The following is a 13,742-nucleotide window of genomic DNA, read 5'->3' as shown; positions in this document are numbered from 1 at the left end:
TGAGCGACTGAACTGAACTGAACTGAGGGCCGTTTTGTGGCGATGGGCACCTCTAGTGTTGCTCAATGAGAAGTACCAGTACTATGAACAAGGGGTCCACCTTTGTCCTTCTATCAGTTCTGCTGATACTCACAAAGATACAGGGACCTGTGATGTTTACGACAATGTGATTCACTAGAGGGCAGGTTTTATATTAAGCATACCAACATTCTGCTCAGTGTAAGATGTCTAGGCATCTTCTTTATGTTCTCACAGAAATATCAAAACAATATCACAGCACCACAGTAAAACCTTTTAGTACCAAAGCTATTTACTGGATGTTCTGGGGGAACATTAGGGGAAAAGCAAAGCAGGGGGAAGATCAGAGTTTTTAATTCTTCCCTCTATCCATACTTATTGAAAGGTTTTAACTCATGACTGCTCCAGGGAGAATTACAGCAAGTAGAGGAATAACACTGTCTGGATAAAAGTATTTGCCTGTTTGCATGACCTGTTTCATATTCATTTAAAAGTCTGATACCAACCAGATGCCCCACAATGATGATAAATTTAATTTATTTCCAATTTCTCAAACTCTTCTACAGATTCAGGCAGCACAGTCACAGCCATTAGCTCACTGAGCCTGGATGAATCATTGAAGGAATGGAATTGATCAGGCAGATAGATTGCAGTACATGGTTAAGAGTCTCCAAAGAAGGGAGATGGCAGAAATCCAACATCAAATAGATGATGAAATGGCCATTTCCATTAAGGGAACATCACATCACAGATATTAATTAGGAGGCACTAAAATAGAGTTAAGTGGATATGGGGAAAATGCTGAGTTGAAGTCACCCCGGGTGTCCTTAGCCTGAGGTAATTACAGATGTGAAGGTGAGTCATGGATCTGCGATTTTCCATCAATTTTACAATGGCTGCAGGTAAATTAGACCAGATATAACTCCAGAGTGATGAAGCTTTTTTAGACTGGAGAGAAACTATCCTCAAAAAAGAAAAAAAATCTAATGTTTTACTAGTCCCAGGGAAATTACATCTTTTATTTAGAGGAACATTAATGGGAAATGACAAGAGAGTACTTCTCTAGTATGACAGAAGTGAAGGAAATGAAACAATCAGCTCTGAGCTTAAATGCCCTGCACTCTAACAGATCTTTCACAAATTCATCTTTAAATATGGATGGAATATTTTGTTCTGAGTCTTCAGTTCAAACCTAGCTTAACAGCTAAAAATTAAAAATCTTTTAAGAGTATTATTTGATACACTCAAATACTGGAGACAATCACATTCCAGACCTTCAGCACCCTCTAAAACAGTCTGAGACCAATATTCAAAGTATTCATAAGCCCAACAATGAATTTACGACAGCTTAATTTTTTTTGTTCTGTACTTCCTTACACTTTGTCCCCTAATAACTTCTAACTGCATCCTTCTTCTCTGCATACATAATACACAACAAATGCAGACAACCAGTGTGTGAGTTGAGACAGTGCTGAGAATAAAAGGGTTTTATCTTTCTCTTTTAGTGCATTTTGGATCAACCTCAGAATACTGGATGAAATGCTTCAGGTTATTAACTTCAGGTTATAGCTGTGTTTCTGTCAAAGAAGAAATTTCTTTGCTGAAGTTTCATTCTAAACTTTCTACAAACTCAATCAACAATTTTTATTTTTTGCCTTACCTCACCAAAACAGCAGAATCACAAGGATATTATAAAAAATAATATAGCATTACCTAAAAGGTGTGGAATAACTTGTTGAAAGCCCTTTCACCTACAAGCACTTCTAAAAGATCAGGACACATCAGCGAAAATGACAACATAAAAACCTCACAGAATTCCTTATCCATAAAAATAATAAGAACACTGGTGAACTTGTGAGAATCATCTTTTTCTGAACTGTAGGAATTAACCAAAGGCTTGCAGCAGTCTGAGAAGTTTATTAAAGACAAATTGACTGAATATTGGTAAACACAGTAAGTTGTGTTTATCTTGATAACAAGCCTCACTCTGATCTTGAAGCTCCATGCAAGCAGGAAGAAGTGTCAACTGCCTGGTAGAGTGGTGAAGGTGAGCCCCAACAAAACCATAGAGCCCTCTGGCAAAGAATGAGTGACTTATAGGTTCTAGGCATTTAAAGAAGTCTCCGTCTAATCATTAGCTAACCGCTAATCTAACCATCCAGAGACTTTAGTGACCACACATGAAATACAGATTTCACAGTATTAGGAAAGTCACTAAACAAACAGCAACAAAAACAAACCATGAGGAAAAGAGAAAATCTGATTCCAAGAGTTGCCACATTTAAAACGTGCAGTTTTCAAAAAAATTGAGACATGCAAATAAACAAGAAAGTTGGGTCCATATTCAGGGAACAAAAGTATTCATGAGTAACTGTCCCGGAGAAGCTCAGATGCTGGACTTACTAAACAGAAACTTTAAGTCCAATGTTTTAAATATGTTAAAAAAAAAAAAAAAAAAACAACCTAGAGAAAATTATCTCTAAATAACTAAATGAAAATATGAGAACAATGCGTCACAAATAGAGACTCTCAATAGAGATAAGAATCAAATAGAAATTCTATAGTTGAAGAGTATAATACCTGGAATAAACATTTCACTGAAAGGATTAAAAAACAGATTAGAGATGGCAGAAGGAGGAGTCAGTGAACTCAAAGATAGTCAATTAAAATTATCCAGTTTCAGAAACAAAAAGAATGAAGAAAAATGAACAGAGTTCAGAGACCAATGGGCTATCACCAAAGGTAGCAACTAAACTCCAACTCTGGCCACCTGATGTGAAGAGATGACTGACTGGAAAAGACCCTGACGCTGGGAAAGACTGAAGGCAGGAGGAGCAGGGACGACAGAGGATGAGATGGCTGGGTGGCATCACCAACTCGATGGACCTGAGTTTGAGCAAGCTCCGAGAGTTGGTGATGGACAGGAAAGCCTGGCGTGCTGCAGTCCACGGGGTCGCAGAGTCGGACACGACTGAGCGACTGAACTGAACTGAACCAACACGTGCATAATAGGAGTCCTAGAAAGAGAGAGGAGAGAAAGGGACACAAAAAATACTTAAAGATATAATGGCCAAAAATGTACCAAATTTATATAAACATTGAAGACATTCAATGAATCCAAATAGGATAAAGTCAAAGAGATACACACATCATGGAACAGCTGCAAGACAAAGAGGAAATCCTGAAAGCAGAACATAAGGGACAAAATTTAGGTACATCCCTGTAGGCTGCCTACAAATGTATCTGAGGTAAACAGTGTGGCCCCAGAGTCTTAGTCCCGTCACATACCTCTTAGTAGAGGGACTAGCTGAGTTATACATTTGATAGAACTAACAGGAGACGGTTTTTCATCCCACTGTAATCTTTGAGAATGACAATCAACCAAATTCTTCTACACTTAGTCTGTTAGTCTGCTGCACTAATCTCAAAGTGGGAATAGACTGAAAGAGGAAATGAATCTTCTTCTGCAGAAAGAAAAAAGGCATCAGCAACTGATGGCTGGTTATGGCTTTTACATGGGAGTGTTCTGTTAGGTGGGCTTCCTAGGCGGTACAGTGGTAAAGAATCTTGCTGCCAACGCAAGAGACACAAGAAACGCAGGTTCAATCCCTGGGTCAGGAAGATCCCCTGGAGAAGGAAACGGCAACCCACTCCAGTATTCTTGCCTGGAAAATTCCATGGACAGAGGAGCCTGGTGGGCCACAGTCCACAGGGTTGCAAACAGTTGGACGCGACAAAGTACACGCTTTTAGGGACCTGAATAAAAAAGCCTTAACTTCCCTACAGTGGCTGATCAAGAGTTTCTTAAGAGTTATGAGTTAACCATCATTTTTTTTGATAGCTTATACACAAGCAAATACTCTGACACAGCAATATTACAATCTAGAGAAACTTAAGGAAAATGCTGTAAATCCTGGTAATAGGCCTGTAAGTATAAATTTGACTGTGTTTCCATCTTTTCTCCTCCCATGTTAACATAAGTCAAATAGGCACTATGATAATCATACTTTTTCTCTTCAGATTAGAAATCAGAATAAACATAAGGTCACTGATTTATTCCCTTCTGCTCACTGTTGTACTGACCCTCTTCAAACTGCACCTGTTTTCCTACTTAGTGTGTTCATACTGAAGCACAATGAGTCACTCTGGAGGTGTAATAAAAGGACAGTAATAGGATTCCTGCTCAAAGACAAATCACTATCTTTTTTTTGAGGGTACTATATCATAAAAATTTCAAACTAGAGAGTAACTGAACCATTTTTACCCTTGTTCTTCAGATAAAGAAACCAAGAAAGAAAATGCGGGGATAAAATATCTCACTCAAGATTATGAAAATGAAACAATTAAAAAAAACCAAGTATAAATTAATGAAATAAAATATTAAGACTAATTCCTTTGTTGTTCACCAGAAACTATCACAACATTGTTAATTGGCTATACCCCAATACAAAATAAAAAGTTTTTTTTAAAAAAAATATTGGGACTAATGCCCACGGAAAAGAAAAGCTATAACTGAGTGGCCTCTGGTCTTCATGATCGTCATAGACGGAGAACCATCCCATTGTCCAGATGTCTCAGAACTAACCTGTGATGATAAGACATTCATTGTGATCCAGCACCTCAGTGAAGAGCCGTGAAACAATCAACTCAGGGTTGATTAAAAAGCGGATTTCTTCTTGCACAAGTCCTGCACTGGTTACACCACCTCCAACGAAACGGTTTGCAAAATCCACCTATTTGGGAAAATGTGACATGTTAAATGCTGCTTTAAAATACCTACATTTATGATTAAGAAGTACTCCCTCTAAGCTCTGCCCTTCCTTTCCTTCCCCGTATAAATCAATCCCCAAATTATCAATCTTCCCAGGTATACTGGATTATGGTTGACTGCACTCTTTCCACTTCACTGCAGTTAGCATCTCTGAATATTTCTTTGGATTCCAAAACCTTAGAATGAACTTAGAATACAGAGCTTTTAGGCAAAAGCCTCAATGTAATCATATGGGCTCTTGTTTAGAAACCTTATTTGTGCTCCAAGGGCTACAAATCAAGGGAGGTTTTATCTGGAAAGGTTTTAAGGTCATTTCTCTACCATTCACTACTCAATTTCCGTTTATGTACTTCATATGACATAAATATAATTACACAAACATGTCTCATCTTATTGTGCTTTGCTTTATAGTACTTCACAGATATTGCAATTTTTTTTTTTTTTTAAACAAACTGAATGTTTGTATCAACCCTGCGCCAAGGAAGGCTCTTGGTGCCATTTATCCAATAGCATTTGCTCACTTTGTGTCATATTTTGGTAATCCCTGCAATATTTCAAACCCTCAACCAGCAAAAAGATTATGACTTGCTGAAGACTCAGATGATGGTTGGACTTTTTTTAGCAAGAAGTACTTTTTAATTAAGGCATGTACATTTCCTTAGACATCAGTGCTACTGGACACTTAGAAGACCACAGTATAGTGTAAACATAACTTTTATAAACATTGGAAACAAAAAAATTCATGAGACTTGCTTTATTGTGATAGTCTGGAACTGAACCCATGATGTCTTCAAGGTGCATAGCCTGTACTTGTTTTATATAAAATGGCAATCAAACCCTTGTCCTTAAAGATTTGAAAAGTTTAGGAAGTAACCTTTTGTGAGTAATTTCTTTTTTTTTTTTTTTTAAAACTTAATTTATTTTTAAATTGAAGATAGCTGCTTTACAGACTTATGTTGGATTCTGCCAAACCTTAACACGAATCAGCCATAGGTATACATATGGCCCCTCCCTCTTGAACTGCCCTCTCACCTCCCTCCCCACCCCACCTCTCTAGTCTACAGAGCCCTGGTTTGAATTCCCTGAGCCACACAGCAAATTCCCACTGGCTATCTATTTTACATATGGTAATATAAGCTTCCCTGTTACTTTCTCCATATACCCCACCCTCTCCTTCCTGCCCACCCTCCACCCGAGTCCATAAGTCTGTTCTCTATGTCTGCTTTTCCACTCGGAGAAGGTGATGGCACCCCGCTCCAGTACTCTTGCCTGGAAAATCCCATGGACAGAGGATGTTTCCACTGGTGCCCTGCAAATAATTTCATCAGGACCATCTTTCTAAATTCCATGTATATGTGTTAGTGTATGACACTTGTTTTTCTTTTTCTGACTTAGTTCACCCTGTATAATAGGCTCTAGGATGAACCTATTATACTCTATTATACACAGTATAATAACTTTTTAAGGGACAAAGATTTCTTCCTTCTAAATTTAATCACAAGCCCCAAACTGCATAAATATTACAAACTTTTTGTTTTAATACACCTAAGGGAGGAAAAATGAAGATAAAAAAAATTTAGTTTAACCAGAAATTAATACTTGAAGTTTAGTTTAAAATTACATGTAAGTTTTCCATGGAGCACCATGACGGGATCCCCAGGTTCCTACTAATAAAGGTGGGTGGGTTGGACAATCCTCAAGAGAAGGTGAACTCCAGGAGACAGAGAAGGACAGGGAAGCCCGGCTTGCTGCAGTCCACGGGGTTGCGAAGAGTTGGATATGACTTGGCAACTGAACAACAATGAGAGAAAGCAAACTCAGCCTGCCAGGATTATTTGTCTTAAACTTACTATTGTCCCCAACAGTATGCCAGGCTCTATGGGGCAACATGTAAGAAATGGCTTCTAACTCTGTCTTATTCTGTTTGAGGAGTTCTGTGTGCAGGTCAGGAAGCAACAGTTAGAACTGGACATGGAACAACAGGCTGGTTCCAAATCAGGAAAGGAGTACGTCAAGGCTGTATATTGTCACCCTTATTTAACTTATATGCAGAGTACATCATGAGATATGCTGGGCTGGAGGAAGCACAAGCTGGAATCAAGACTGCCGGGAGAAATATCAATAACCTCAGATATGCAGATTATACCACCCTTATGGCAGAAAGCGAAGAAGAACTAAAGAGCCTCTGATGAAAGTGAAAGAGGAGAGTGAAAAAGTTGGCTTAAAACTCAACAATCAGAAAACGAAGATCATGGCATCTGGTCCCATCACTTCATGGGAAATAGATGGGGAAACAGTGTCAGACTTTATTTTTGGGGGCTCCAAAATCACTGCAGATGGTGACTGCAGCCACGAAATTAAAAGATGCTTGCTCCTTGGAAGAAAAGCTTTGACCAACCTAGACAGCATATTAAAAAGCAGAGACATTACCAACAAAGGTCCATCTAGTCAAAGCTATGGTTTTTCCAGTGGTCATGTATGGATGTGAGAGTTGGACTATAAAGAAAGCTGAGCACCGAAGAATTGGTGCTTCTGAACTGTGGGGTTGGAGAAGACTCTTGAGAGTCCCTTGGACTGCAAGGAGATCTAACCAGTCAATCTTAAAGGAAATCAGTCCTGAATATTCACTGGAAGGACTGATGCTAAAGCTGAAACTCCAGTACTTTGGCCAACTGATGCAAAGAACTGACTCATTGGAAAAGACCCTGATGCTGGGGAAAATCGAAGATGGGAGGAGAAGGGACGACAGAGGATGAGATTGTTGGATGGCATCACCAACTCAATGGACATGAGTTTGAGTAAACTCCGGGAGTTGGTGGACAGGGAAGCCTGGTGTGCTGCAGTCCATGGGGTCACAAAGAGTCAGACATGACTGAGCGACTGAACTAAACTGAGATTACACATACACACCAAACTTGTGTACATACACAGTCATATACAATGAAAAATCCAGAATTCAGTAAGTAATGTAACAGAGACTTCTATACTGTATAGGAAGAACTCACTCCTGGGTCTCTTCTTTACTGTCACACTACTACCACACTCACGACACTTCTGACACCAGATGCATAGATTTCCCACAATTCTGCAACAACCAGCTGGATGTCCTACAATCCAATTCAGTTCTGACACTCTCTACCAGGAGTCAGTGAATGATCCCACAGGCTAAGGATTCAGTCCTACAAGACTGCCCCAGTTTAGATGCCAATTTCAAGCCACAGACTGACACCAGTACTTCTAATTCACCAGCTATTAATTAGAGTTCCCATTACCCCCTTCCAAGGTTTGATGACTTGCTAGAATAGCTCACAGAATTCAGGGTAACACTTTCACTTACTGATTTATTGTAAAGGATACAGATGAACAGGGCTTCCATGGTAGCTAAGATGGAAAAGAATCTGCCTGCAACATGGGAGAACAGGGTTTGATCCCTGGGTGGATCCCTCCTCCCCTGGAGGAGGGCATGGCAACCCACTCCAGTATTCTTGCCTGGAGAATCCCCATGGACAGAGGAATCTGGCAGGCTACAGGCCATGGGGTTGCAAAGAGTCAGACGTGACTGAGTGACTAAGCACACACACAGATGAACAGCCGGATGTAGATACCAGGGCAAGGCACACGGGAGGGGCACAGAGATTCCACACCCTTTCCAGGCAAGTCTTCTCCCAGTACTTCCACACATTCACCAATGCCAACGCTCTCCACATCCTGTACTTCGAAAATTTTTATGGAAGCCTTCAACACATTCGCATGACCAATCATTAACTGAGTCTCTAGTTCCTCTCGCTTTCCCAGAGGATGGGAGGTGGGGCAGAAAGTCCCAAACTTATAATCATGGCTTAGTCTTTCTGGTGCCCAGACTGCATACTGAAGGTACCCAGGAGCCCACCAAGAGTTGTGTTATTAGAACAAAAGACATACTGGGAAATTTCAAGGGATTCAGACACTCTTAGTTAGGAACTGGGGTCAGAGACCAAATATTAGAACGAAAGGGATTCCCAGTGCTCTCACCTCTCAGGAGATCACAGGGTTTTAGGAGGTCGGTGCCAAAAACAGGGTGCAAAGATGAATACAAAGATTTCCTATGATTTCACATATACTTTCAGACTATTGTGTAAGATTTCTTAAAACTTGTATTCTTTAAAGCAATTATATGAAACGGTACTGTGAGGCCTATCTTACAAAAGTGAAACAAGAATATGAATTTTAAAATATTTATTATTTATTTATTTTGCTGCACTGGGTCTTAGCTACAGCATGTGGAATTCAGCTCCCTGACCTGGGATCAAACCCAGGTCTCCTGCATTGAGAGTGTGGAAGCCACAGGACCACCAGGAAATTCCCAAGAATATGAATCTTCTGACGTGTAGAAATACATGTGAAAAGACAGAAATCAGAAGAAGATAAAGTAGTCTTTCATTACACAAGAACTTAGAAAATACTGAAAAATATGACTGGACAAATTTTTGAAATAAGTCACCACAGTGAATCATATAGATTTGGGTTTATATTCTGGCATAATGAATCGAAATTAAAACTTTAGCTGATATAGAAAAATAATTTTCATTAAACTAGTCTACTGATTAGAAATAGTTACCTACTACACATAAAGTCTTTATACATTGGGTCACTCATTGCTTAAACTGTTCAATTCAAATATTAATGAAACATGCTGAGAACTATGGAATACAAAGATGAATAAGACGTGGTTCCTGATTTCATAGCAGTTATAGTCTAGATGGAAGTCAGGCACATAGTTAGAATGATAAGATGATTATCAAAGAACCTATTAGGATGTATTTTTACTTCCGAAATAATACAATTAACTCGAAGTGGAGCATGGGGAGAACAGGGGAGCGTTACAAAGGATGCAGCACTCCACTGAGAATGTCCTGGCGTTTAGGCTGAAGGAATCACTGCACAAGGACATGGGGAAACCACGTGCAAAGAGCTGTATGAATAGAATGGTAAGCAGAGTCCTTCGCCTTCGCCTGTCTGCAAAGTGCAGTATGTGGAGAGTTCAAGTTGGTAATGAGCTGGTCTGGGGGCCAAGAAATTTACACCTAATTCTGAAGATTCTGAGAAAGATTCTAAGAAAAAGAACAACTGTATCTGTGTTTTAGGAAGATAATTTAGACCAGAGTTTAAGGAATGAACTGGAAAAGTAAGAGCAGAAAGACTGGTTAGGTAAATACTGAATAGTTTAGACAAGCACTCCTAGGCCCTCGAACAGGTCAGTGGGAGGGAAATGAGACCCAGCAAAGAAATAAAATGAACAGCTCTTGAAAACTGAGAGATTGGCTAAATATCATGGTACTCAGAATAGAAATGAGAAACAAAGAAGGTCTGAGATCAGCTAAACTTAATTGTTACTGGAACAAGATACATAACTAAATTTAAAAGATAAACTCTATTCAATCTATACCGTACTTGAAAATGATAAACGAAATATAGTTAATGCGCATGCTATTGTTCATTCTTTGAATAAAAGGCCAACATTTATTACTTAAAAGGGATGCACAGAAACAAATACACTAAACTCAGTATGCCTCTGAAAGCAGGAATCTTTTAGAAAATCAAAGTTTCTACTACTTAAAAAAGTTCTTAATTAACGGCTCTCTATTATAGGTGAGAAGCCTGTTCCAGTACATGAAAACAAGCACATGAGTGTTTCTTTATTTTTAGCCTTTTTCCAACTCACTTTACTTTAAAGCTACTTGTTCAGCTTACTTAGTTTCTGAATTATAACTTGATGAAAAGAGAGAAATGATAACACTCCTTAGAGAGGTTTTGTTGTTGTTGCCATTCAGCATAATGTAATTTATACGCTACACCAGGAGCTTTAGAGCACCGCAATACAATATTCCCTGATCTCCTGGGGATACATGGCATTGGTAGGGAGAAAAATAAATAGAAACTTTTATGGTATTCTTTTAATCACCAAGGTTTCACATTTCATCTATAATACATTCCAAGGAAGTGGGGAGAATCTCAGCCTTGAATGTTGCTGAATAACTCCTTGCTGAATTGTACTGGAAGGAAAGGTCAGCATTCCTGTGGTGCTAACAAGCAGTAGCTTTGTTTATTCCATGTGTATTAAGCCTCCCTCAGTTAATCCAAGATGTTAATGCAGGTAAGAACCTCGTGAAGATGGAAATGTGGGGGAAAAAGTGAGTCATTCAAAACAAATTTTAGCCCTATTTCAAAATTATTGCTTTATTATATAGAAGCAAAGGGACTTATTAAACACAAATTCTAGAAAAACTTAAGTACCGGACGAAAATTAATTCAGTTATCCTAAGTGTTTTAGTCTATAATCTTCATCACTGGATGAAGGTGATTTAAAACAAAATACAGTCTGCCTCTTTGAAAATATTAAATACAAATATGTCTAAATAAAAGGTCATTCTAAAAAGAATGTAGGCACCTACCTAAAGCATATGCATGAAATAACTAGCCAAATGGAAATCAGTCAGGTCATTTTATAATAAATATTTTAAAAAATAGTCCACATTCAAACAAACTGTCCATTATTTAATAACTGCGTTATTTAACTTCTAACCCTATATAAACGTAAGGCTCTGAAGAAAAATCAGCTCTTCTCAGTATAAATGAAATGGTGTACAAGTTTCTTTCAAAGAAAATCAGGATTACAATGCTCTCATAAATAAGATAAAACACAAACATTTCATCTCTGATTAGTGATTTTTTTTTTTTTAAAGATCACTATAAAGCAAAAGGAAAGCACATGTTTGGGTTAGGTGTTACAACAATTTAAAGCTAGATACACAAAACGTTTTATTTGTTAACTCCTTTTTCCAAAAATATATTTTTAAGTAATGGCAGTGACATAGAATAATAAAAACTGAGAGATGGACAAAATTACCTGCTCTGAAACAGGACCTCAAGAGTCAGCAAGTGAGACAGCAAGCGTGTTTGGCTCACAACTGAAACTATCACATATGGGAGAGGACTTTCTTATCCATCAGCTTTAGATGTCTGCCTCCTAGACCCAAACAAGGCTGGTGGCAGAAAAACATCTCAAGCTGGTCATTATTTAGGGCAGAGCAAGAGCCTTTAAAGAAAAAAGAACACAACTGTCTGGTGACAGCTTGTCAAGACTATACCCTGGGAACTTCCTCCACTGTCAATTTACAATCTGTGTCTGAACCAAGAGGCCTGACGTTGTCCAGATCTTGGGATTTTCTGTCAAAGGCTTTTTAAAGAGGCACACGTAAGATACAGAGAAGGAACATCTGCGGATAACAGCATTACCACGGCTGTCACGGTGATCTGGTCGGTGGTTTTCTCCATTCTGCTATTATGCTTGTTTGCATTAAATCAACTTAGAAGAAAATAAACAGCTTTTCAAATTTCCTTCGCGGGCAGAAGCCTGACAAGAGTCTCCTCCCGCCCCCAACCACGGCGATTCGCCTACCTGCAGCATGCCCTGGCCGTCTCCTTCTATGGTACCTTCGTAAGTGACGTGCAGTCGAGTCAAGAGTTTTTCACATCTATGATTGAAAAAGATATTTCCTCATTTATTTATTTTTTGAATCTTTTTTTTTTAAATTTTATTTTATTTTTAAACTTTACAATATGGTATTAGTTTTGCCAAATAGCGAACTGAATCCGCCACAGGTATACCCTCGTTCCCCATCCTGAACCCTCCTCCCTCCTCCCTCCCCTACCCTCCCTCTAGGTCGTCCCAGTGCACCCGCCCCAAGCATCCAGTACCGTGCATCGAACCTGGACTGGCGACTCGTTTCATACATGATATTATACATGTTTCAATGCCATTCTCCCAAATCATCCCACCCTCTCCCCCTCATTTATTTTTTTATTGGTAAGTATTTCACTATAGAAAAGTCTGACAACACAGGTTAACTAGAAAAGAAAACTGAAACTATTCCAAATCTCAAAAGTCAGAAATAGATGCTTTCTCTTCACATTCCTGGGATAGTCTCCCCCAATTTTTCTTTTCAGTATATAAATATACATATCTAAATTAAAATGGGATCATATACTGTTTTGAAAACTGGTTTGCCCCTACAAAATACCAGTTTCTCCCCTTTTATTTTTTAAAAAATACTTTTATACAATTTTTAAAGGTTACTTTCTATTTACAGTTATTAAAAAATATTGACTATATTTCCCACGTTGTAACATCCTTGGGCCTATCTAACATCCAACAGTTTGTATGTTCAACTCCCCACCCTACCCCTGCCATCACTGGTCACCACGAGTTTATTCTCTGTATCTGTGAGTCAGCTTCTTCTTTGATATATCCAGGAGTTTATTGTATTTTTTAGATTCCACATATAACTGATATGATACAGTATTTGTCTTTGTCTGACTTATTTCACTTCTCAACATAATGCCCTCCAAATCCATCCATGCTGCTTCAAAGGGCCAGATTTTGTTCTTTGTTATGACTGAGTAGTATTCCATTGTGTGTGCGTGCATGTGCGTATCACAGCTTCTTTACCCATCATTTCCTGATGGACACTGGGTTGTTTCTGTATCCTGGCAACTGTGAACATGCTATGAACATGAGGGTGCATGTGTCTTTTCAAATAAGCTTTTGGCTTCTTTTGGATATATACCCAGGAGTGGAATTACTGGGTGATACAGTAGTTCTATTTTTAGTTTTTTGAGAAACCACCATACTATTTTCCACAGTGGCTGTACCAGTTTAAGTTTCTCCTTTTTTAAAAGTTGAAAAATTTCTCAAAATGTTTTTAAAACTCAGGATCTAAGAAATGTTATTATTATGCTAGAGTTGGCAACCTAAGGAAAAATACAGAAAAAAGTGACCCCAAAAATTATATACAATGCTCAGAGGGGCTCTATTTTCACTAGTTTGGAAATTGTGTTTGTGTGTGTGTGTGTGTGTGTGTGTGTGTGTGTGTGTGTGTAGGGAGGTGTCTTAATGACATGCTACAGAACTCCT

General features: G+C 38.7%; 1 protein-coding gene across 9 annotated transcripts in view; it reads right to left on the bottom strand.

Moving 5' to 3' along the window:
• PARG (poly(ADP-ribose) glycohydrolase) overlaps window positions 1-13,742 on the bottom strand; it is a 111,537-nt gene that overhangs the window by 30,789 nt on the left and 67,006 nt on the right. For all 9 annotated transcript variants that reach the window (XR_015156557.1, XM_086381103.1, XM_086381104.1 and 6 more), the window contains 2 exons: window positions 12,228-12,303; window positions 4,604-4,751 (listed from right to left, as the gene is read on the bottom strand). Coding sequence is in view for 8 of the 9 variants with exons in the window: in XM_086381103.1 (XP_086237229.1) it covers window positions 4,604-4,751; window positions 12,228-12,303 (224 nt within the window). In the remaining variant the exon portion in view is untranslated. The remainder of the gene's footprint in view (window positions 1-4,603; window positions 4,752-12,227; window positions 12,304-13,742) is intronic.

The sequence above is a fragment of the Bos grunniens genome, chromosome 28, assembly GCF_055505025.1.
Source record: "Bos grunniens cultivar Pamir isolate PY7600 chromosome 28, Bosgru_T2T1.0, whole genome shotgun sequence".
In the NCBI taxonomy this organism is placed as follows: Eukaryota; Metazoa; Chordata; class Mammalia; order Artiodactyla; family Bovidae; genus Bos; species Bos grunniens.
Note: the sequence above shows the minus strand (reverse complement) of the source record. Positions and strands in the feature narration are given on the sequence as shown.